Source organism: Pristiophorus japonicus, chromosome 6, assembly GCF_044704955.1.
Source record: "Pristiophorus japonicus isolate sPriJap1 chromosome 6, sPriJap1.hap1, whole genome shotgun sequence".
In the NCBI taxonomy this organism is placed as follows: domain Eukaryota; kingdom Metazoa; phylum Chordata; class Chondrichthyes; family Pristiophoridae; genus Pristiophorus; species Pristiophorus japonicus.
The window spans coordinates 37,726,649-37,752,740 of record NC_091982.1 but is presented as its reverse complement, the minus strand read 5'-3'; the positions used below and the strand labels follow the sequence as shown (position 1 = coordinate 37,752,740).

Below are 26,092 nucleotides of genomic sequence, written 5' to 3'. Positions count from 1 at the left end.
AAAAATTAGCACTGAAGAACAAAGGGGGAAATATGAAGAAACCTTTTCACACAGGATAATTAGAACATGGCTTGCTTTACCACAACTGGCTTTTGAGGCAAAAACTATAAAATAACTTGAAAGTGAATATAAAACAAAGAAAGTGGAAAGATCAGAGAAATAGGATTAATTGATTAATTCAAATTCAACAGCTAGCACTGGCAAATACATGATGGATTGAATGGTCAACTCTTGGGCTGACATATCTATGCCGTCACTTTTTTCGTTTGTTAATAGATCAGGTAAATGTAGCAGCAAAGTTAACTTTTTTTTTTGCTGAATAGGGCATTTGCTTCAACTCAACACATAAACCTGACTCAACCCATTTAAAAAGGGCAACATTGACACCTTCAAATGTGACTTCCATTGTGGTTTCCCTTCTTTTAAGACAACTATGTTGGAACAGTTTGTTCAAGTTTGAACTACACACACACACACTCATGCACAGTGAGGCAGGATTTTCCACTGGACTCGCACCATAACAGCCTAAAACAAGCTGGGACCCAAATATGTCAGGTCCCAATGACTGCTGGAAAATCCCACTCGGCCGTGTAAGGGGCAAAGCCTTCCTCTGTCCTTTACAAGGCCAGCTAAGTCATTGGTGGTGGGACCAGGGACACCCTACACCAGGAGTTCCCAATTCCCAACCCAATAAAGTGACCTAGCTAAAAACAGGATTCCGGTTCGCTATCAGGTGAGAGTTCTTACCTCCAGAAGGCTTCCCACCAGGAGAGGTCCAGGCCAGGAGAGTACCTCAAGGATTTTTTTTTTTAATAAACACAGGGGGCCAAAGAGGGTTCACCAGGGCACCTGTCTCAGGTAGCTGGCAGACACTAAACACTATGGCAGGGAGGTGAGCATTCATTGTGGAACAGATGCCCTACAACCCGATGTTAATGAGGTGCCCTCAATGAGACAAACTTCAGCAGGGAATACGTGCTAGAGGGCACTGGCAGATGCAATTCCAGCATGACTGTTAGGATCACAGCCCACAGATTTTTTAGCCCCAATGTACCTAATGATCCCAAAGATTAAATGGTTATTAGTTTAGTATAAACAATATTCTATGTTAGATGGTTATTGTAACATAAGAACAAAAATATAGTTGGAAGGACTGTTCTATGGAAAAATATTCAAAATCCTAGCAAGTATCTCCTCTCCTGAATAAACCATAGCCCTAAGCAGGCCAGTTAGGCAACATTACCTTGTTTCATACCAAAAACCAAACATCTGGTTTAAATTCAGGCACAATGATATCATAGCATACTTGAATGAAAATGAAGTTCAACTTTATAATTATGAAACATCATTTAAGTAAGCGCCACAAGATGAATGCTCCATTGTAGTTCTTAAAAGATTACTAAGTAGATCCAGCTCAGTAGTTACTGTCCTCAAAGAGTTTTTTGAAATGTTGCACAAGTTGTGCTGATTAGGCAATTGTGGCCACAGATTCAAAGTGTTCACTGATTGCACAAGTGTAAGCTCTTGGCTAATCAATGAAGTTTTAAAATCCATTTATTACAGACGATAACATTATTATTGATGGGTATCTACCAACTTGGCAGTATTTTAAAACAGAGTCAGCACCATTTTGCAGGAACCTCAAATTTAAGTTCAAAAATAGTGGTGCAGTAACACCCTTTCTTATTAACATTGAAAACCACCATGGTCTCAGACAAAACATACATTATATACACATTCTACAAAGATACTCTGTTGTAAGACTAAACACCATTTCTATCTCTTCAATCCTCGATTATTGGAGCATGGTTCTGAATTTAAAGATTCACTTGTGCCACTGTTTTCCTGTAATTGTGTTTCTGCCCAACTTGCAGTATAATTGTTTTATGTGTCTCCCTCTTGCATAGCTGGAATTAAAAAGCAAAAATAAATAAAGTGAGTTTGAAGGAGAGGGGAAACAAGCATGAAAAAAGGGTAAAAAAAAACAAACTTAAAGGCACTTTGTCTAAATGCACATAGCATTTGTAACAAAATAGATGAGTTGAGGGCACAAATTGAGACAAATGGGTATGATCTGATAGCCATTAGAGATGTGGTTGCAAGGTGACCAGAACTGGGAATTAAATATTCAGGGATACTTGACAATCTGGAAGGACAGACAGAAAGGAAAAGGAGGTGGGTAGCTCTATTGATAAAAGGATGGAATTACTGCAATAATAAGAAACGATATTGGCTCAAATGATAAGGGTGTTGAAACAGTTTGGGTGGAGATAAGGAACAATAAGGGGAAAAAGTCACTGGTGGGCGTAGTCTATAGGCCCTCTAACAGTAGCAACTCTGTTGGTCGGAACATAAACCAGGAAATAGTGGGGGCTTGTAAAAAGGGAACAGCAATAATCATGGGCGATTTTAACCTCCATATTGATTGGACAAATCAAATTGGTCAGGGTAGCCTTGAGGAGGAGTTCATAGAGTGCATAAGGGACGGGTTCCTTGAGCAGTATGTAACGGAACCAACCGGGGGCAGGCTATCTTAGATCTGGTCCTGTGTAATGAGACAGGATTAATAAACAATCTCCTAGTAAAGGATCCCCTCGGAATGAGTGATCATAGCATGATTGAATTTCAAATTCAGATGGAGGGCGAGAAAGTTGGATCTCTAACCACCGTACTAAACTTAAATAAAGGAGACTGAAGGTATGAGGGCAGAGTTGGGTAAAGTGAACTGGGAAAATAGATTAAATTGTAGGACGGTTGATGAACAGTGGTGTACATTTAAGGAGATATTTCAGAACTCAAGAAAAATATATTCCAGTGAGGAGGAAAGAATGCAAGAGAAAAGATAGCCATCCGTGGCTAACTAAAGAAATAAACATAAGAACATAAGAATTAGGAACAGGAGTAGGCCATCTAGCCCCTTGAGCCTGCTCCGCCATTCAACAAGATCATGGCTGATCTGGCCGTGGACTCAGCTCCACTTACCCGCCCGCTCCCCATAACCCTTAATTCCCTTATTGGTTAAAAATCTATCTATCTGTGACTTGAATACATTCAATGAGCTAGCCTCAACTACTTCCTTGGGCAGAGAATTCCACAGACTCGCAACCCTCTGGGAGAAGAAATTCCTTCTCAACTCGGTTTTAAATTGGCTCCCCCGTATTTTGAGGCTGTGCCCCCTAGTTCTAGTCTCCCCCACCAGTGGAAACAACCTCTCTGCCTCTATCTCGTCTATCCCTTTCATTATTTTAAATGTTTCTATAAGATCACCCCTCATCCTTCTGAACTCCAATGAGTAAAGACCCAGTCTGCTCAATCTATCATCATAAGGTAACCCCCTCATCTCCGGAATCAGCCTCGTGAATCGTCTTTGTATCCACTCCAAGGCTAGTATATCCTTCCTTAAGTAAGGTGACCAAAACTGCACGCAGTACTCCAGGTGCGGCCTCACCAACACCCTGTACAGTTGCAGCAGGACCTCCCTGCTTTTGTACTCCATCCCTCTCGCAATGAAGGCCAACATTCCATTCGCCTTCCTGATTACCTGCTGCACCTGCAAACGAACTTTTTGGGATTCATGCACAAATGCACAAGGATCTAAAAGAGTTTCATGCACAAGGACCCCCAGGTCCCTCTGCATCTCAGCATGTTGTAATTTCTCCCCATTCAAAAAATATTCCCTTTTACTGTTTCCCTCCCCCCCCCCCCCCCCCCCCCAAAGGTGGATGACCTCACATTTTCCGACATTGTATTCCATCTGCCAAACCTTAGCCCATTCGATTAACCTATCTAAATCTCTTTGCAGCCTCTCGGTGTCCTCTACACAACCCGCTTTCCCACTAATCTTTGTGTCATCTGCAAATTTTGTTACACTACACTCTGTCCCCTCTTCCAGGTCATCTATGTATATTGTAAACAGCTGCGGTCCCAGCACCGATCCCTGTGGCACACCACTAACCACCGATTTCCAACCCAAAACGGACCCATTTATCCCGACTCTTTGCTTTCTGTTAGCCAGCCAATTCTCGATCCATGCTAATACATTTCCTCTGACTCTGCGTACCTTTATCTTCTTCAGTAACCTTTTGTGTGGCACCTTATCGAATGCCTTTTGGAAATCTAAACACACCACATCCATCGGTACACCTCTATCCACCATGCTCGTTATATCCTCAAGGACGGTGTATCCAACTAAAAACAAGGGCATACAAAGTAGCCAAAACTAGTGGGAGGACAGAAGACTGGGAAACTTTTAAAAGCCAGCAAAGAACGACTAAAAAAATTAAGAAAGGGAAGATGGACTATGAAAGTAAACTAGCACAAAATATAAAAACAGATAGCAGGAGTTTCTACAGGTATATAAAAGGAAGAGTGTGACTAAATTAAATGTTGATCCCTTAGAGGACAAGACCGGAGAATTAGTAATGGGAAACATGAGATGGCAGAAACTCTGAACAAATATTTTGTATCAGTCTTTATGGTAGAGGACACTAACAATATTCCAACAGTGGATAGTCAAGGGGCTATGAGGAGGATGAGGATGAGGATGAGGATGAGGAGGGCAGGCTGAACAGGGGGGGGGGGGGGGGGGGTCGGGACACGAATGTGGAGGGACGGAGGGAGGAAGAGGAGGGGGAATGGCTGAATGGGAGGGAGCAGGAGCTGAACAGGAGGGAGGGAGGCCAGAGTCCGATCTTCGCCGCCCTGGTGAGCCCATTTGGCCAGGGCTAGGGGCAGCGTGCTTCGGGCCCCTCCCACGCAGCCTCGGGGGCCTGGAGCTACCGCACATGCACGCACACTCTAGTGCGCATGTGTAGAGGTCCCGGCACTGTTTTCAGCGCCGGGACCTGGCTCCACCCCCCACGCGTTCTGCTGTGCTGCGTCGAGGGTCTGGGTCGACCAGACGGAGGGGAGAATACCAAGGTAAATAATAGGCGCCGTTTCTGTTCTAAAAAGTCGGCGCACCACACTGAGATGTGCCATTCTAACCCTGGGGGCAAACTTGGGCCCAGTGTGTGCAGTTTTGGTTTCCATATTTACAAAAGGATATATTTGTTTAGGAGGCAGTTCAGAGAAGGTTCACTAGGTTGATTCCGGGGATGAGGGGGTTGACATGAGGAAAAGTTGAGTAGATTGGGCCTCTACTCATTGGAGTTCAGAAGAATGAGACACGATCTTGTCGAAACATACAAAATAATGAGGGGGCTTGGCAAGGTGGAGAGAGGATGTTGCCACTGATGTGGGTGACTAGAACTAGAGGGTATGATCTTAGAATGGCCGCCCATTTAAAACAGAGATGAGGAGAAAGTTCTTCTTTGAGGGTTGTAGATCTGTGGAATTCGCTGCCTCAGAGAGCCGTGGAAGCTGGGACATGGAACAAATTTAAGACAGAAATCGACAGTTTCTTAAACGATAAGGGGTTGTGGGGAGCAGGCGGGGAAGTGGAGCTGAGTCAATGATCAGATCAGTCATGATCTTAATGAATGGCGGAGCAGGTTCAAGGGGCTTTATGGCCTACTCCTGTTCCTATTTCTTATGTTCTTATAGCTGACTTTTCCTTCCCGCCTGTGCAGACTTGTTTCATTGGGCTCCTAAAATTGGCCCACCCCTTTTTTCGGCACGCTTACCGGAGATGCAGCACTTTTCTCTCAAGTGCGGCGAAAAAAAATCACTCCCCACTTTGGCCTCTCCTCGGTCTTCGCGTAGCGTGGCCAGTCGAGTCGGGGGCAAAGCCAGCGTCCTGCGCTGAAAACAGTGCCGGGACGTCTGCGCATGTGCAGTAGCTCCTCACCCCCAGCCTCTGTGTGCGTGCTGCAGCCGCTGTGTGTGTGGGACCTGATGCCCGCCTCCAGCCCTGGCCGAGTGGCCTCCTTGTGCGATCGACCTCAGGTTTGAAATTTTATGCACTTTAGCTGTTTTTGAACTTTCTTAATGTTTCCTGGACTTCTGGATATTTTGAAAAAATTATGTAAATATGTTTTGTCTCTTGCGACTAGTGGTGACCATTTATCAAGCCTATTCACCTGGTGCTATTGTGAAAGATGAACATAAGTGACGGAGGAACACAGAATATTTTATTTATTGAAGTAGGCTTTCTTTAGATAATATGGCCTCAATTTTGGCCCAGTATAATCATTGCAAACAAATAGTTGTTTAAATTAGTTGCAAGATTAGGACAATTTAATTCAACTATCTTTTACTACTTTTATTTTTGTAGTTTAAGCTTCCATGAATGATTCTGTTGTATAGTACATTAACTTTGCGAAGTTTGTCATATGATGTCCTGTATAGCTGTTTGATCCTATTCACATTCTTTAGTCGTCATTAAGTTCTGCTGGCCTCCGATGTGTGATTTCTTAACTCTCCGCAAGGGTTTTCTGAAGTGGCCACATACGTTGGTCTAAGTAGATTTGGAGTAACTATTAGCTGGCCAAAGTGGTCTAAATGGCCAAAACTGGCGTAAGGTGGCTGGTAATGACCCCTTTTGAGAAAAACTAAACTAAACAAAATTGTAACTAACTCACTTACACTGGCGCAAACTGAATGTGCAAAATGGGGATTTTTTTTTAAAGATATTCCAGAAAAATCAAGTTACTCCAAAAACAAAACGGAGCAACTCCTGGCCAATTTTGAGCCCATTGTCTCTGCATATTTTACCCATCATTTCCTCACTCCTATTGGCTCTTTTGTCCAGATTTTGGACAGCAGTGTCCTGTCGACCAGAACACCTGCTCAAAACAGACAGGATCCTCATGCACAATAGCAAATGGACACCAATGTCATTTCTGTCTCTGCCCTCCTGACTGTTGCTAGTTCCTACTTCCATCTACCAATCATGGACAGTTCAAGTCAGGAGTCAGCCATGTGGAGCGATAGTTAAATGGATCCTCCTCTCCTGCAAGGTAAATCTGGATGTAACCTTGAGTCATCTTTCTGGCAGACGCTTATCGGTTCACCACCTTAATGGATCTGCAATTTATGTAGCTGTATATTCTGAAATGAGGTTACCTGTTTGCTCCAGATCCCTTCTTTCTGTTCCCAACACTAAATACACCTCCCTTTAAGCTCTGCTGCAGGCCTTTAACAAGCAGCTGCACCATCCTACCTCTAAATCAGCAAGATGCTTATGGGGAGCATAGAAACATAGAAAATAGGTGCAGGAGCAGACCATTCGGCCCTTCGAGCCTGCACCACCATTCAATATGATAATGGCTGATCATGCAACTTCAGTACCCCATTCCTGCTTTCTCTCCATACCCCTTGATCCCTTTAGCCGCAAGGGCCACATCTAACTCCCTTTTGAATATATCTAACGAACTGGCCTCAACAACTTTCTGTGGTAGACAATTCCACAGGTTCACAATTCTGAGTGAAGAAGTTTCCCCTCATCTCGGTCCTAAATGGCTTACCCCTTATCCTTATACTGTGATCCCTGGTTCAGCATATTGCACACTGGCAGTTCATCAATCACAAAATCAACTGAGTCTCATACCGACTCCTCCGGGCAGCCACCACGCACACCCAATCTGCCCACTGTATGCACATGTTTTGGCCCCTGTAAATGTTTTAAATTTTAAAGAGCTGACATTTCAATAAAATACTTCAATATTTGAGATTTTCTATAAAGCTTGGTGACAAACTGGAGACATAGTTCAAGGACATATTTTCATAGCAAACCAAGAAGTCATCAAGCTAGAACGGATAGCCAGCAATAGAGATGGAATAGTTCTTGGATCTACACCCATATTCAAGAATACTTTCTGCAATGTCTAGACAGGAGGAAGACCCAACTCCAAATTACCACACATCACTATGCAATTCCTCGGACTCGGCAAGCACACAAGGTAGGGCATCCCATTGTTCTTCCTGGAGAGCATTTTTCTTGAATACAGTTCACTCATGTTAGAAATAGACAATCACTAGATGAAAGCACAATAGATGTGGCTGCTTTAAAGTCACGAATTGAAATACTAGTTAAAAAAAGTCACATACCTGTAAAATGGTCAAGGTAGTACTGATAAAGTTTGCATTGAATTGGCATCATTCTCACAGCAAGAACATACTCGTATTTCGGAGGCAAGAATTTTGTAAGTGCAGTGTAATCTTTTCTCTGAGAAGAAAAAGGAAAAAAATGTGTTTAATTTTTACAAAAATCACCAAGCAATTTATACCTTGTTTTTTAAATTACCATTGGTCCTTGAATGGGCCAATTTGTGAAGGAGGAAAAGAGAGTGATAAGATAAGCGGCCAATCGCTGAGAGACACACATTTCTTCCATCTGCGAGGAGAATGCACCTTTACCTAACAAACACGAAAGCAGAGAGACACAGATGGCTAGAGAAAATTACCAAAAATGGATAGGGAGAGGGATCTGAAAACAAGAGCAAGGATCTTTAAGCTAATGCACTGGGACACAGGGTGGCAATGGAACAGAATGATGGAAGTGATGGGTATCTGGAACAGGGCTCGAGTTAAGGAGTCCTAAATTAGTTAAGGCTCGTAAAGGGAAGAGACAAAAAAAAATCTGAAAAATCCTCAGGTTGACGAAAGTGTAGATGAGGGCTTCAGCAGCAGAGAACTCAAGGCAAGGCAGTAGCAAGCGTTAGTTTAACTGCACAAAATAAAAAGAAACAGAACAGATTGCAGCCAATTTGCTTACACAACAGCAATAAAGGTTCTTTAATAACTATTGTACATACCTGCACACATCCTGCTAACATTTCATACAAGATATGGGCACGTTTCTTCATTACTCTCACATCCACCAAAGTGGAATCCGCACACTGCCCATTTTGAATGGGATTCATGAATCTGTTTCTGAATTCCTTTATTGAACCAAGAAGGTTCTCTTTGATGAAATTCACCATACAGTGATCTGGAGAAGAAATATTTCCAGCATTTAATCTCTTCAAAAGCTGTGTTAATGCAATTAAATAAAAGGCATATATGCAAACACATTCATACAAATAGCCTGATTTTTGCATGATTCAGTAGAGAATTTAAACATTATCATTGCATAGCAAGAATTTCCCCAACAACTTGCATTTATATAGTGACTTTTACAGGAGAAAAAAGGAATTCAAATATTGCATATTTTGCCTCAGTCAGATGTAGCTTCTGCTGTGTGGTAATTTTTAACATTTAAAAAATGTATTAATTTAAATAATAATTGAAGTGCAATTCTGGCCGAACCAGCATCAGCTTGGCAATTACTGTTTGATGCGAGACCACGTTTGCAGTGGTTCATCTTCAGCCTGGTTACAGCGCAACTGCAAGTGGCACAATTGAATCTTTGTAAACTTGAAACATACATTTAAGGGGAAACTAGATGAACACAAGGGAGAAAGGAATAGAAGGCTATGCCGATAAGGTGAGATGAAGAGGGGCGGGAGTAAGCTTGCGTGGAGTACAAACACCAGCAGGGCCGAATGGCCGGTTTCTCTGCTGTATATTCTATGTTAAAACAAAAAATAATTCTATTCCTGTTTTTAACATGCTACTGTAATCCATGAAAGTATTAATTTATTCAAGAAAATATTTACATGGGAGAATCATGATAAAACAGAATTATTACTTACATTCTACTAGATTATTCTGCAATGGTGTTCCAGTAAGAATAATTCTCCGTTTTGATCTAACAGAATTCATTGCCTTTGATATAGCTGAAGCTTCATTTTTAAGTATGTGACCTTCATCGCACACAACAAAGTCTGGACCTACAGGAGAAACCAAGCCATTTAAAATAATTAAGACTTTTTTTAAAAACCCAAAGCAATGCTTAGAACATAAAACAACTCAATATTCAAGGAAATTAATCACCAGCAGCTAATGTAACAACCCTGTTGGATTAATTTTATGCATCAAACATATGCAGTGTTTTATACACATTACAAATTCCTAGCATGTAATATACTGGTAGACAGGGAATCCTAAAGCTGCAACACAAATATCAAAACAATCCAAGGCATCTGTCACAGCAAATTTACTGTAACTGTACATAAATGTAGCACTTATATTAAATTTATAGAATTGCAGCTAGCAGTGCCAACCTGAATAGTAGGCCACCTGGTACATAAATTGAAATAGAGACACAGGTAATGTGAAGCAGCAAGAATATTTCAGCAATGAATAGGTTTTCCTCACCTCAACATTTTAACCATAAACTGAATAATTCAAAGCATTATATACTTTTTAAAGAAACAATAGTTATGAGCAGTTATTAAAGTCCATGAATAGCTCACAACATTCCATTGTAATATGCGTTGACGTGTCCTATCAATGGCAAAACTGAGAGCAAGTGTCAATAATTAACTGCGCTATATATTAAACTTCTAGGTAGTGCTGTGATAAGTTTTTGATTTTAAATATCATGTAGCATTAGTTCCTAAAACAGCAGCAGCTTAACAGTACATAGAATGAAGACCAAAAATAAATTGTCTGCATGTAATTGCAGGCTTTGGCCACCGAGTGTCATTGTACAGCACCCCATTTTGACTTAGCCAGCAACCATATTGATAGTTAATTGAACCAGATAAGTTCTGAAGTTTTTAAAATGAAAACTTTTCATAACTTTTCTTTGGCCCTAACAGATCCTCAAACTGCCTGCCACATCATCCACCCCACCATTTGCTGTGCTCCTAGTGAATTGCCCTATAATTCCTAAAGGCAATTTATAAGTATTGTTCTCTTAAGTCTCAATTGTAATTGTTGTGGTTTTGAGGCTTTACAACTACTTCTCAGCAACTTGCGACCAAGCGGCGTTTTGCACATCATCCATCGCCACCACCCTCAACACACCAGGAAATGGAATTCGAAGTTCCATTTTAATTACGTTAGAAGTTGAAAACAAAAGGTGTGAGAATGCTGGAAGACTACCATGTAATGCTTGTTCCCAAGCAGTCTTAAACAGCAATTCCAATGCACAGAACTACAGAATTACAGTCTACTCCTGATAGTCGTCATCATTTGCACCAGTAGTTGAATTATTCAATAAGTCAAATCAAGCAACAGACAAATAGGATTTTAGTGTCAAATCATATCATTTGAATTAAGAGTAGACAGTGTCTCAGTTGCAGGAACAGATTTCTCCAAAACATCTAGAATGTATTGGTCAACTCAGCATTTTATCTCTCCTTCAGATCTGATATCTTCAATCCTTTCACAGCTTTACAATATAACATCTCCATTCAAAATTTCAAAAGTAATCTAATTTCTTAAATAGAAAACAGCATTTTGTTCCTCTTAAGCTTCAAATATGATGTCCAAGATGCATTTGCGTCTCTCTGCACCTTCATTGCATTCAAAGGAAAACTCATTAAATCAACCATTTCTTTTCCAGAACTACTTCTCAATTATCCATGCTTTTTCTACCATTCTTGGGTGTCTCGCACTGGGTTTCTCAATTAAAATGATTAACGTTTTTATTGTCCCAACATATACTTTTTGAAGGTTAGTGGAAAACAAATCTACTACTGTTGAAAATAGACCAGCTAGTAGCTTTAAAAAGTTTCAAATTAGGCAGAGTAACACCAGTTTCTACCATATTTGTTTACACGCCAAACATCTTTCTCCTTAATCCCACAGCAACTTTCTTTCCATACTTCAGAATTCTCATGCAGATAAGTGAAGTTGTGAACCTTTTCCATTATCCTGCCATAAATTGATCCTTTGACTCTGGCCTTTTTGAATTCCTCCTGTCCTTTACCCCATACCTGACTGGACAGCCTTCAGCCATCTTTACCTTACATAGAAAACTCCTTCCGAAATCTTTCACATCTCCAATTCTTGCTCTTCCTTGAAAACCCTTCTTAAAATCACATTTTTGATGAGGTTGTCACCCCTGCTGAGTTCACCATCCAAGGTTTAGCATGCACACAGATTTTTGTTAACTTTCTAGACACGATATAAATGAGAGTTGTTTGCTGCCATCTACTGGCACGGCACACTTTTTCAGCAGTTACAATAATTACATAACATTATTTCAATGAACATTTACAAAGCCACCTTCTCCGGAATAAATTATGAGCAGGAAAAGTATATAAAACTATTACTTTTACATCACAGTGGTGAACCTTCAATACTAGTGTGATAGCTTCTAATGCTAATAAAGACTCCTGAAGTGTTCTTCAATTACTAACTTGGCTTTGTGTTGCTACCAATTAAAACGATTAAAAATAACTTGTAAAATCTATAGTATAGAATACAAATGCTTTATTCAAAATAAACCACACATATCAAAGTCACATCTGGTGACAGCCATTTATTTTACTCCCTACCACATCTCAATGGAACAATCATCGGCACACGCACAAAATGGTTCATTTTGTCAGCATGAAGAGCTGGTATTACGATGGCGAGCCTCCCCTCCCCTCCCCTCCCCTCCCCTCCCCCCCCTCCCCTCCCCTCCCGCTCAGCGGCAACGAACGGCTGCAGAATTCTCCCTGGCTGAAGCACTTTCACACAGGTAGGAAGATGGTTTATTTAATCTTTTCTTTGCTTATAAATGTTTATTCAGGTTGGATTTATTTGTATAATATTTGTAGAAGTATAAATAAGGATTTATTGTAGAATTTAATGAGTTCCCCTCCCCCCCCCCCCCCCCCACCCCCCCACCTCGTTCTGGAGTTCTGGACGCCTAATTTGTAACCTGCGCCTGATTTTTTAATGTGTAGAACAGGTTTTTTCAGTTCTACAAAAATCTTCACTTGCTCCATTCTACTTTAGTTTGGAGTACGTTTTCACTGTGGAAACTTTCAAATCAGGCGTCAGTGGCCGGACACGCCCCCTTTTGAAGAAAAAATTCTGTTCCAAAGTAGAATTGTTCTACCTGACTAGAACTGCAGAAAAAAAAATAATGTGGAGAATTGCGATTTCTAAGATAGTCCGTTCTCCACCAGTTGCTCCTAAAAATCAGGTGCAAATCATGTGGAAACTTGGGTCCATGGAGTCAGAAAGTCAGCTCGGGGTCATATAGGACACCGAGGTTGCAAACAGTCTGGTTCAGCCTGAGGCAATTTCAATGAGTGGCCAAGGGTATGGAGTTTGTGGTGGGGCTGAAGAGGATAGCTTCAGTTTTCTCAATATTTAGCTGAAGTGAATTATGGCTCATCCAAAACTGGATGTCAGACAACAATCTGCCAGAGTCAGTGGAGGGGTTGAGCACGCTGGAGAGTTGGAGCTGGGTGTTACCAGCATATATATGGAAGCTGATCCCATCTCTGCAGTCCAAGTCAGCATGGATTTATGAAAGGGAAATCATGCTTGACAAATCTTCTAGAATTTTTTGAGGGTGTAACTAGTAGAATGGACAAGGGAGAACCAGTGGATGTGGTGTATTTGGACTTTCAAAAAGACTTTTGACAAGGTCCCACAGAAGAGATTGGCGTGCAAAATTGAAGTACATGGTATTGGGGGTAATGTACTGACGTGGATCGAGAACTGGCTGGCAGACAGGAAGCAGAGAGTCGGGATAAATGGGTCCTTTTCAGAATGGCAGGCAGTGATTAGTGGGGTGCCGCAGGGTTCAGTGCTGGGACCCCAGCTATTTACAATATACATTAATGATTTAGAAGAAGGAATTGAATGTAATATCTCCAAGTTTGCAGATGACACTAAGCTGGGTGGCGGTGTGAGCTGTGAGGAGGATGCCAAGAGGCTGCAGGGTGACTTGGACAGGTTATGTGAGTGGGTAAATGCATGGCAGATGCGGTATGTGGATAAATGTGAGGTTATCCACTTTGGTGGCAAAAACAGGAAGGCAGAATATTATCTGAAAGGTGACAGATTAGGAAAAGGGGAGGTGCAACGAGACCTGAGTGCCATGGTACATCAGTCTTTGAAAGTTGGCAAGCAGGTACAGCAGGTGGTGAAGGCAGCAAATGGTCTTCATAGCTAGAGGATTTGAGTATAGGAGCAGGGAGGTCTTACTGCAGTTGTACAGGGCCTTAGTGAAGCCACACCTGGAATAGTGAGTTTAGTTTTGGTCTCCTAATCGAAGGAAGGATGTTCTTGCGATTGAGGGAATGCAACGAAGGAATCCAGACTGATTCACGGGCTGGCAAGACTGACATGAGGAGAGACTGGACCAACTGGGCCTGTATTCACTGGAGTTTAGAAGAATGAGAGGGGATCTCATAGAAACATGCAAAATTCTGACAGGATTGGACAGGTTAGAGGCACGAAGAATGTTCCCAATGCTCGGGAAGTCCAGAACCAGGGGTCACATTCTAAGGATAAGGGGTAAGCCATTTAGGACCGAGATGAGGAGAAATTTCTTAACTCAAGAGTTGTTAACCTGTGGAATTCTCTACCACAGAAAGTTGTTGAGGCCAGTTTGTTGGATATATTCAAAAGGGAGTTAGATATGGCCCTTACGGCTAAAGGGATCAAGGGGTATGGAGAGAAAGCAAGAAAGGAGTATTGAGCTTGAAAGATCAGCCATGATCTCACTGAATGGTGGTGCAGGCTCGAAGGGCCGAATGGCCTACTCCTGCACCTATTTTCTCTGTTTCTATGTTGTCAAGGGGCAGCATATAGATGAGGAAAAGGAGGGGGCCCAAGATTAAATCCATGGGAGTCTCCAAAGGTATTGGTCGAAGCATTGATTTTCTTCAGTACTACTGATGCCATTTTAGTTTGCTGAGATTAAATAACTTAGCACCGACTATCCATTGAATCAGGGACCTCTCTCATCTATAAAGCTCATCTACTCACTGAATAAACCTGCTGAGTAATCAGGGTAGTTACGAGTTTATTCAAAAATGGAGGCAGACAAAAAGCAGGAAGCTATTGATCAGTTAGCCTAACATCTGTAGTTGGGAAAATGTTGAAGTCCATTACTAAAGCAGTAACAGGACATTTGGAAAAGCAATATTTGGTCAGGCAGATTCAGCAAGGATTTATAAGAACATAAAAATTAGGAACAGGAGTAGGCCATCTAGCCCCTCGAGCCTGCTCCGCCATTCAACAAGATCATGGCTGATCTGGCCGTGGACTCAGCTCCACTTACCCGCCCGCTCCCCATAACCCTTAATTCCCTTATTGGTTAAAAATCTATCTATCTGTGACTTGAATACATTCAATGAGCTAGCCTCAACTGCTTCCTTGGGCAGAGAATTCCACAGATGCACAACCCTCTGGGAGAAGAAATTCCTTCTCAACTCCGTTTTAAATTGGCTCCCCCATATTTTGAGGTTGTGCCCTCTAGTTCTAGTCTCCCCGACCAGTGGAAACAACCTCTCTGCCTCTATCTTGTCTATACCTTTCATGATTTTAAATGTTTCTATAAGATCACCCCTCATCCTTCTGAACTCCGAGGAGTAAAGACCCAGTCTACTCAATCTATCATCATAAGGTAACCCCCTCATCGCCGGAATCAGCCTCGTGAATCGTCTCTGTACCCCCTCCAAAGCTAGTATATCCTTCCTTAAGTAAGGTGACCAAAACTGCACGCAGTACTCCAGGTGCGGCCTCACCAATACCCTATACAGTTGCAGAAGGACCTCCCTGCTTTTGTACTCCATCCCTCTCGCAATGAAGGCCAACATTCCATTCGCCTTCCCGATTACCTGCTGCACCTGCAAACTAACTTTTTGGGATTCATGCACAAGGACTCCCAGGTCCCTCTGCATCGCAGCATGTTGTAATTTCTCCACATTCAAATAATATTCCCTTTTACTGTTTTTCCCCCCCCCCAAGATGGATGACCTCACATTTTCCGACATTGTATTCCATCTGCCAAACTTTAGCCCATTCGCTTAACCTATCTAAATCTCTTTGCAGCCTCTGTGTCCTCTACACAACCCGCTTTCCCACTAATCTTCGTGTCATCTGCAAATGTTGTTACACTACACTCTGTCCCCTCTTCCAGATCATCTATGTATATTGTAAACAGTTGTGGTCCCAGCACCGATCTCTGTGGCACACCACTAACCACCGATTTCCAACCCGAAAAGGACCCATTTATCCCGACTCTCTGCTTTCTGTTAGCCAGTCAATTCTCTATCCATGCTAATACATTTCCTCTGACTCCGCGTACTTTTATCTTCTGCAGTAACCTTTTGTGTGGCACCTTATCGAATGCCTTATGAAGGGGAAGTCATGTTTGACAAATTTGCTGGAATTCTTTGAGGATATAACAAACAGGGTGGATAAAGGGGAACCAGTGGATGTGGTGTATTTGGACTTCCAGAAGGCATTGGACAAGGTGCCATACAAAAGGTTACTGCACAAGATAAAAGTTCCCAGGGTTGGGGGTAATATATTAGCATGGATAGAAGAATGGCTAACAAACAGAATCGGGATAAATGGTTCATTCTATGGTTGGCAATCAGTAACGAGTGGAGTGCCGCAGTGATCAGTGCTGGGACCCCACTATTTACAATCTATATTAACGACTTGGAAGAAGGGACTGAGTGTAACATAGCCAAGTTTGCTGACGATGCAAAGATGGGAGGAAAAGCAATGTGTGAGGAGGACATTAAAAAACTGCAAGAGGACAGACTGGCTAAGTGAGTGGGCAAAAATTTGGCAGATGCAGTATAATATTGGAAAGTGTGAGGTCATGCACTTTGGCAGAAAAAAATTAAAGAGCAAGTTATTATTTAAATGGAGAAAGATTGCAAAGTGCTGCAGTACAGCAGGATCTGGGGGTACTTGTGCACCAAACACAGAAGGATAGTATGCAGGTACAGCAAGTGATCAGGAAGGCCAATGGAATCTTGGGCTTTATTGCAAAGGGGATGGAGTATAAAAGCAGGGAAGTCTTGTTACAGCTGTACAGGGTAGTGGTGAGGCCACACCTGGAATACTGCGTGCAGTTTTGGTTTCCATATTTACGAAAAGATATGCTTGCTTTGGAGGCAGTTCAGAGAAGGTTCACTAAGTTGATTCCGGGGATGAGGGGGTTGACTTATGGAGGAAAGGCTGAGTAGCTTGGGCCTCTACTCATTGGAATTCAGAAGAATGAGAGGTGATCTTATCGAAATGTGTAAGATTATGAGGGGGCTTGACAAGGTGGATGCAGAGAGGATGTTTCCACTGGCGGGGGAGTCTAGAACTAGAGGGCATGATCTTAGAATAAGGGGCTGCCCATTTAGAACTGAGATGAGGAGAAATTTCTTCTGAGGGTTGTGAACCTGTGGAATTCGCTGCCTCAGAGAGCTGGGGCAGCTGGAACATTAAATAAATTTAAGACAGAAATAGACAGTTTCTTAAATGATAAAGGGATAAGGGGTTATGGGGAGCGGGCGTGGAAGTGGAGCTGAGTCCATGATCAGATCAGCCATGATCTTATTGAATGGTGGAGCAGGCTCGAGGGGCCGTATGGCCTACTCCTGCTCCTATTTCTTATGTTATGTTCTTATGTTTTATTTTATTCAAACACTAAACTAAACATTTACTAAAGGGAAAATGGTCAATTTTTGAAGTGGAGTGGCTCCATCCCATCAGATGAAATATAATTACATGGCTATTTTTCCTTACAAGGGGTGGTTAAGACAACACTTAACATGAGGGAAGGGGGGGGGGGGGGGGGGGTGTTCCTTTTTGCATTATGATAAAGTTCAGGCATAATGATCCACAGAGCAACTCTATTGTCCCAAACACAACCAGTTGCTTGCTCTGCGGGAAAATACAGCAGAAGGGAGAGGGAAAAAAGGCATATATAATACATTTTATTGGATGGCAAGGGCAGGAGGGGAGTGGGAGAAAGGAAAATAAAAAGTAACAAAATCAAAATCCAATGTGCAGTCAAAAAAATTAGCCGTCCTTTATCCAATAGCCAGCGGGTTTAGTATACAGAGGAAAGTAATCACAGCAATCAAGTTTAATTTCTTTTAAGAGTTCAAAGATTTGGAATAAACAGCCTTTTTTGCACAGTCAAAACTTCAAGATAAGAACCTGCTGAGTTTAACATTTTGGAGATGAAGAGATCATTAGAAAAAAACAGCTGCAGGCTGGCAATCATTTGCAATTATAAATTAATTGATGTTAACCTCCTTCCCCACTACAGCCACTGGCAAACTAAGTTAGATTACTTGTTCAATATTTTAAGCTTTCGAGCATCATGTTTTCCAGGCTCAGTTTGTTGTGCCAACTTTTTTCTTTTCATTTCCTATGAACTGTAACAAGATCAGATAGATAGCGCCCCTGATGTGTGGCTCAGAAAGGTAGTTACAGCCACATGGTAATTAAACAGATATATACTGTAATCTCTTAACCTGCTCCAGTGTTAAGGGAAAATACAATCATGCACATTATCAAAGTAATTCAGATTTTAATGTTCAAAGTAAACATTCAGAAACAAGACAACACACCATGACTGCAGAATTAGAACTCATTAGAAATGGGTATTTGATGTGAGGTACAAAGTAACATTGTATAGAATTAAATTTAGGTTATATTTTCTTTTCAGTTCTATGTGGAACTAGATGTTAATAACCATCTCTGAAAACCATTAGGTCACAAAACATGCACAAGAGCAGGGTCTGTAGAACTTGTTGGAACGAACACTTGATTTCAGGTAATTGTATGGTTGAGATGTGTAATTATGCAATCGAGGAAACCAAGTCATTGTAAAAAATTATGCTTCTTACTTATTTTGGTTGCAACTTTCATGCAAACATATTGAAATTGTGGTTACAATATTCAAAATGGCAGGAACAGCTTTCTTGAATACTGGTCAGGAATGTAGCTGCAAATATTCTGTCAGGTGTTACAACTACTCCTCACTGTTGTATAATGAAGGGCAACATTCAATCAATCTAAAGATGCCAATTTCACAAATAGGTTTATTTTAAAGGACGACAATCCTTAGTTGGACTAAGAGCAAGTGTGTATCAATATTCAAGTGGCACTTATGGTCCCAAACGCAGTGTCTTTAATGAACTCCTGACCTGGGGATGCACCAAAATGAAGGTGGAAACTTGAAAAGAGAAGGCCAGTCAACCAACACTTCTGTGCATCCTAGATGTACACAACAGTCGCCAATGCTTGCAACTGGATTCAGGATTGCCATCTAAAGAGCCAAATCAAATTTTAAGATCATTGTCCTATATGGAACTTCCCAGCACCAAGGAATCTGTATTAATGACTTGGGTGAAGGGACCGAGTGTACTGTAGCCAAATTTGCTGATGATACAAAGATGGGTGGGAAAGCATGTTGAGAGAAGGATGCAAAAAATCTGCAAAGGGATATAGACAGGTTAGGTGAGTGGCCAAAAATTTGGCAGATGGAGTATAATGTAGGAAAATGAGAGATTATCCACTTTGGTAGGAAAAATAAAAAAGCAAATTATTTAAATAGGGAGAGATTACAAAATGCTGCAGTACAAGGGGATCTGGGAGTCTTTGTACGTGAAACACAAAAAGTTAGCATGCAGGTACAACAAGTAATTAAGGAGGCAAATGGAATGTTGGCCTTTATTGCAAGGAGGATGGAGTATAAAAGCAGCTACAATTGAGACCACACCTGGAGTACTGCATACAGTTTTGGTCTCCTTAAATAAGGAGAGATATACTTCCATTGGAGGCAGTTCAGAAGGTTCGTGAGGTTGATTCCTGAAATGAAGGGGTTGTCAGATGAAGAAAGGTTGAACAGGTTTGGGCCTATACTCATTGGAGTTTAGAAGACAGAAATGATCTTATTGAAACTACAAGATTCTAAGGGGGCTTGACAGGGTAGATGCAGAGAGGATGTTTCCCCGCGTGGTGGAATCTAGAACTAGGGGTCATCGTTCAGAATAAGGGGCCGCCCATTTAAAACGGAAATGAGGAAGAATTTCTTCTCGCAGAAGGTCGTGAATCTTTGGAATTCTCTTGCCTAGAGAGCTGTGGAGGCTAGGTCATTGAATCTAATCAAGGTGGAGATAGAGATTTCTGAATGATGAGAGTCAAGGGTTATGGGGAGAAGGCAGGGAAGTGGAGTTGAGACCAAGATCAGTTCAGCCATGATCTTATTAAATGGCAGAGCAGGCTCGATGGCCTACTCCTGCTCCCATTTCTTATGTTATGTTCATGAATACCTGTGCTTAGAGTGGTGAAGTTGACTTTTGAATATGCAGTTGTTCCACTGTTACTAAAATTGCAATATAAAAAAAAGGTTACTGTCTAATGGAAATCAAACATGCTGTCAAGTGGTTCTGCAAAATAATTGCAAAATCAAGTGACTCGCTCTTCAAATCTCATCACTATCTAAATCAGGGGGAAAAGAGATAGAACAGTTAACGGCAACGCTCTCTCTAGGCTGCGCAGCTGTCTGCCGGGACCGACCTTTCAAATGCAAAGTTTCACATACGTGTAAAACTTTGAATGGGCCACGCAGCCCATTAAAGGGACTGTGCACCCTTCCCCCACAAAAAAGAATTAGGGGGAAACATTGGTTAATGGCCCCCAATTTTACGTGGCTGTGTGTTGGATCAAAAAGCCATACACATACAAAACAAAATTTAACTAATTGCAAGGAATGAACCTGTGAGTATTGCCGAATTTATCAACAACATGACAAACCTCCATGGTGGAGAGAACATCACTGCTGGGGACAATGTTGGAAAGTCGATGAGTAGCAAACCATTAAACTGTTCAGAAGGCACGAGAGTTACATTGGGAATAGACTGCCATAAGCAGCTTTCCTTGGATTATATCTGAACTTGTAATCTGGCACCAAAACTCAGACATGAAGTGGATCTGCTTTAGCTGGATTTTTTGTTAACATTTTGGAAATGAAAACAAAATTATATTTGCAGATGCAGTGAAAGTGTACATCATTTATGGTACATCTTATTTTGCTTCATTAGTAGCCCAAACCAAGAACACAAGTTAACATGTGCCAAGTGAGCTAGTTACAAGAAAATCAATGACGTGATTGGGTATAACATTCCATATTTTCACAATTTGTGGCTGTCTAAAAAGGATTACCTCTAAATTGCAAAAATAATGTATTAGCTGTATGTTTGCCAAGATTAATCTTATGGGTCCAAATTTCCCCAATGCCGTTTTTTGGCGTATTTGAAGAGTTACGCCATTTTTTTGGGGGGCCCGGTTGGTACCACTCCTAGCCCAAGCCGAAAGGGTGGACAGACCAGACCAAAAGTCCCACATTAAAGTTAATTCACGATTAAAGACAAAAAGGAGATTGTTACAGTGCTACAGAACCGTTGAGGTTATAATTACCCATTCTCTCTCCCTCTCTGCCACTGCCGTCCCTGCCGTGGAACTGGATCTTTTGCGCTGATTCCCTTATCTGCGCTGATTTTGTTAACTGCCCAGAAGGTTTTTCAGAGCAGACACGTCTTAAGAAAAATCGTAGTTGGCCAAACTTGCACGGGAGGTTAAAAAAAAATCGTAGCCTAAAAAAAAAACTAACCTAAGTGAATTACGCTGGCGTAGAAATTTTGGGGAAACTTGGAGATTTTAAACTTACTCCAAAAAAAAATGCAGATAACTGGGGAAATTTGAGCCCAAAATATGTACTCAAAGCTAAGCCTACTTGGTTACTTTTACCACCACTCAATCAACACAAATTTGGTTCTTGCTCAGATCGATAGGTTCTTCACTCTCAATTTATACAAGCATGAAACAGTGTAGAGATCTTAAAACTGCCGAGATAATAAAAAAACATCCAAAACTGGTTCTACAAAAAAAGCTTGCACTTACGCTTGGTCTCGAATACCATATTTTAATTCAATTTCCATTGCACTGTCATAATATCAGTAACTCTCAATAAAATATATTGTATACTGGATATAATTTGCATAACTTTGATAATCTTAAAAAAAACATTTTGAACTATGCTTTTAATCGCTAGGCGCTAATTTTGATCAACAGATGTAAAAATGTTTTTTTTACACTATGATATTCGTATGGTGATTGACAAATTGCAAATTTATCACATTTTCAAAGAGCACTGAATCAATAAAAAATGAAACATCTCACCAGGGTTTACTAAAGTCCTCTGGAATATTTCTTTCATCTTCCTGCTTTTCACATTCCTGCCTTGTGCAAGATTACGGTACATTTCATAACCTAGAATCATGACACCCCCATCTTCCATCCATCTTTCAAGCATGTAGGATCGCTCCTGAGGACGTTTAACTGTTGCTAATTCATTTACCTATAGAACAGAAAATAACACTCACTGAACTATACTTCTGAATACAAGTCACAACACAAAGGATTCGAGGGTTTAAAAATAATGAAATATGTAAAACAAATTTTCAAACATTTTATAACAGCAAAGTAGAAATTCCTAAATACATCTTTGATTGTATAATGCTGCTGCACAAAGACAAGTCACCATGGTAACGGTCTGTTCAATGAGCCTTGAACTTCCATGGTTTCCAAAATTGCAGCTTTTGTGGCATACTAACGTACATCTGTTGTGATCTGTGTTGAGAGGCAGACCTTCTGATTCAGGAATTACTGATAAACCACAATGAACAAATTGTTCAGGGCATTACCTAAACTCTAAGTAGGGAACATTATGGCAATATTTGCACACTTTTAGCCAAATTAGCAAGAAATGACAATAACCGAGGCTTTTTACCCACTAAACAAACATTGGCCTGTTTATTGACTAGAACATGCAAGAAACTGAACATGACACTCAAAAACTTCAAGGGCTGGATTTTCATCATTTAGCCCGACCATTGGTTTTCCGGTGGTATTTAAAAATTTACCACCGAGATACCATTCTCATTCAAAAGACTATTTTCATCAAATAAAACCGCTGGTAGGGCTAAACTGTATTTCATTCTTATTTTTCAACATGCAACATAAAGTAAAATGGGTGGTATTTTTGCGCATGCGTCATCAGTACTCGCTTGCTCCTCTCCACGACATGGCCTTACCTTGGGCCGGCTGCTCCTCTTCTCCCCACCATCTCTGGTGCTCTCTCCGAGGCCAGGGCGGCGTGCTCACCCCAAGTTCCCCCAATCTCCTTCTCCCCCCCCGCCCACACCAGGTGCTTACGAAGCCCACCTGCCAGGCACATTACACCCCTGTACCCTTGCTGACTCAGTCCCTTCGGCCAGCCGGCCCGGCCCGGCCCAGCAGCGTCCACGGCATCCCTTGGGGAATGGGGACATGGGACACTGTGGGGACATGAGACACTGCAGGGACATGCTCTTGAATTAACCTTCTTCCAGCTCGATTCTACATCATATAAGTAGTTAGCAATATTGGCAGAGATATTTTAGGCCCCATTCCTTTAAATGTCCTGCAAATGTTCTCAAATGTCCTCCAAATTTCTTAAATATCCATAAAATGTCCTCCAATTTATTTAAATAATGCACTAAAAGCCTCAAATAACCTTAAAATCTAACTCTGAACTCAAAGATGTCGGTAAAACGCAGCCTTCCCGCATATGGAATGGACTGCAGCTCCATTTTTCAAAATGGCGTCCGTAGCACTGGATTCGATCAGATAAGACTGCACTTTTCTCGGTGGTAATTTAGGCCAGTGGTAAAAATGGTGATATTTCGGTGTTGCACACTTGATGTCATAAAAACGGAACAAAAATAAGATCAGTGGGTTTTTTTGAACCACCAGTGGTAAATCACTGATGAATTTAACACCGGTGGTATTTCGGTGCTAAATTATGAAATTGGTAACCTGCGATGAATTTACCACCAGTGGTATTTTCGGTGGTCAGGTAAATGATTGAAAAAAATGATGAAAATCCAGCCCCAAGTCTTTTGAAGTTCAAACTTCAATTATATTTTGCTTTGGAACACGAAACAATCAAAAATAGCAAAATCCAAGGCTGCACAATTTTTGTAAACGGAAACAAGTGAGACAGTGAAACCAAATGGATCGAGTCGGTGCTGTAGTTAAGAACATAACATAAGAAATAGGAGCAGGAATAGTCCACCTGGCCCCTCGAACATCTCCACAATTTAGTAAGATCATGGCTGATCTGATCATGGACTCAGCTCCACTTTCCTGTCCGCTCCCCATAACCCTTTATTCCCTTATCGCTCAAAAATCTGTCTATCTCTGCCTTAAATATATTCAATGACCCAGCCTCCATAGCTCCCTGGGGCAGAGAATTCCATAGATTTACAACCCTCAGAAGAAATTCCTCCTCATCTCAGTTTTAAATGGGCGGCCCCTTATTCTGAGACTATGTCCCCTAGTTTTAGTTTCCCCTATGAGTGGAAATATCTTCTCTGCATTCACCTTGTTGAGTCGAGCCCCCTCATTATCTTATGTTTCAATATCACCTCTAATTCTTCAGAACGCCAATGTGTATAGGCCCAACCTGCCTTCATAAGTCAACCCCCTCATCTCCGGAATCAACCTAGTGAACCTTCTCTGAACAGCCTCCAATGCAAGTATATCCTTCCTTAAATATGGAGACCAAAACTGTATGCAGTACTGCATGTGTGGCCTCACCAATACCCTATACAGTTGTAGCAGGATTTATCTGCTTTTATTACTCTATCCCCCTTGCCAATATTCCATTTGCCTTCCTGATCACTTGCTGTACCTAAACACTAACTTTGTGTTTCACGCACAAGGCCCCCAGGTCCTTCTACACTGCAGCACTTTGCAATTTTTCTCCATTTAAATTATAAATTGCTTTTCTATTTTTTCTGCCAAAGTGAATAACCTCACATTTTCCAACATTATACACCATCTGCCAAATTTTTGCCCATTCACTTAGCCTGTCTATATCCCAATGCAGATTTTGTGTCCTCCTCACAATTTGCTTTCCTACCCATCAGCAAATTTGGCTACATTACACACGGTCCCTTCATCCAAGTAATTAATATAGATTGTAAATAGTTGAGAACCCAGCACCTATCCTTGCTGCACCCCACTAGTCACTGTTTGCCAACCGGAAAATGACCCATTTATCCAGACTCTCTGTTTTCTGTTAGTTAGCTAACCCTCTATCCATGCTATATCTTGTGCAGTAAACTTTTATGTGGCACCTTATCGAATGCCTTCTGGAAATCCAAATACACCACATCCACTGGGTCCCCCTTATCCACTACATAGTACTCGCTACATAGACATGACAAGCGACCAGTACCTATCCTAAACAACCTTCCTCATTTTTACTCAGAACAGATTAAACAAGAAATTAAAGTGGTCTACGGTAGTGTAACATGCTCACTAATATCAGGAGATCATGTCCAATAAACACTAGTTCAATTCATAATTGGTCAGTTATGAGAATATTCTGGGAGTTTTTTTTGCTACTCATATTTGCCTCAGGTTCATGAAGACATGCTCCAGATATGTTCATGAATATGATGTGGCAGTAACTGAGACCTGGCACAAAAAAGGGCAGGATTGGGTTTAAATATTCCTGGATACAAGGTGTTCAGGGAAGAAGGAAGATGGGGTGGCAGTATTGGTTAAGGAGAATGTTTTTTTTATTATTCGTTCATGGGATGTGGGCATTGCTCGCAAGGCCAGCATTTATTGCCCATCCCGAATTTCCCTCGAGAACATGGTAGTGAGTTGCCTTCTTGTACCACTGCAGTCAGTGTGGTGAAGGTACTCCCACAGTACTGTTACGGAGTCAGTTCCATGATTTTGACCCAGCGATGAAGGAACTGCGATGTACTTCCAAGTACAGTGTGGCATGGAGGGGAAATTGGAGGTGATGGTGTTCCCATGCGCCTGCTGCCTTTGTCCTTCTAGGTGGTAGAGGTCGCAGGTTTGAGGGGTGCTAGGCATGATTCCAGCCTGTGGAGAGTTTTCCCCGATTCCCATTGACTTCAGTTTTACCCGGGCTCCTTGATGCCACACTCGGTCAAATGCTGCCTTGATGTCAAGGGCAGTCACTCTCACCTCACCTCTGGAATTCAGTTATTTTGTCAACATTTGGACCAAGGCTGCAATGAGGTCTGGAGCCAAGTAGTCCTGGCGGAATCCAAACTGGGCATCGGAGAGCAGGTTATTGGTGAGCAAGTGCAGCTTGATAACACCTTCCACCACGCTGCTGATAATTGAGAATAGACTGATGGGTTGGTAATTGGCCAGATGATTTGTCCTGCTTTTTGTGGACAGGACATACCTGAGCAGTTTTCCACATTGTCGGCTAGATGCCCGTGTTGTAGCTGTACTGAAACAGCTTGGCTAGAGG

At 41.6% G+C, this 26,092-nt stretch overlaps 1 protein-coding gene across 1 annotated transcript in view; it reads right to left on the bottom strand.

Moving 5' to 3' along the window:
* atrx (ATRX chromatin remodeler) overlaps positions 1 to 26,092 on the bottom strand; it is a 211,364-nt gene that overhangs the window by 73,979 nt on the left and 111,293 nt on the right. The window contains exons 18-21 of the mRNA XM_070883946.1: positions 21,928 to 22,105; positions 9,576 to 9,713; positions 8,697 to 8,872; positions 7,990 to 8,107 (exon numbers count right to left, since the gene is read on the bottom strand). Of these exons, the coding sequence (XP_070740047.1) occupies positions 7,990 to 8,107; positions 8,697 to 8,872; positions 9,576 to 9,713; positions 21,928 to 22,105 (610 nt within the window). The remainder of the gene's footprint in view (positions 1 to 7,989; positions 8,108 to 8,696; positions 8,873 to 9,575; positions 9,714 to 21,927; positions 22,106 to 26,092) is intronic.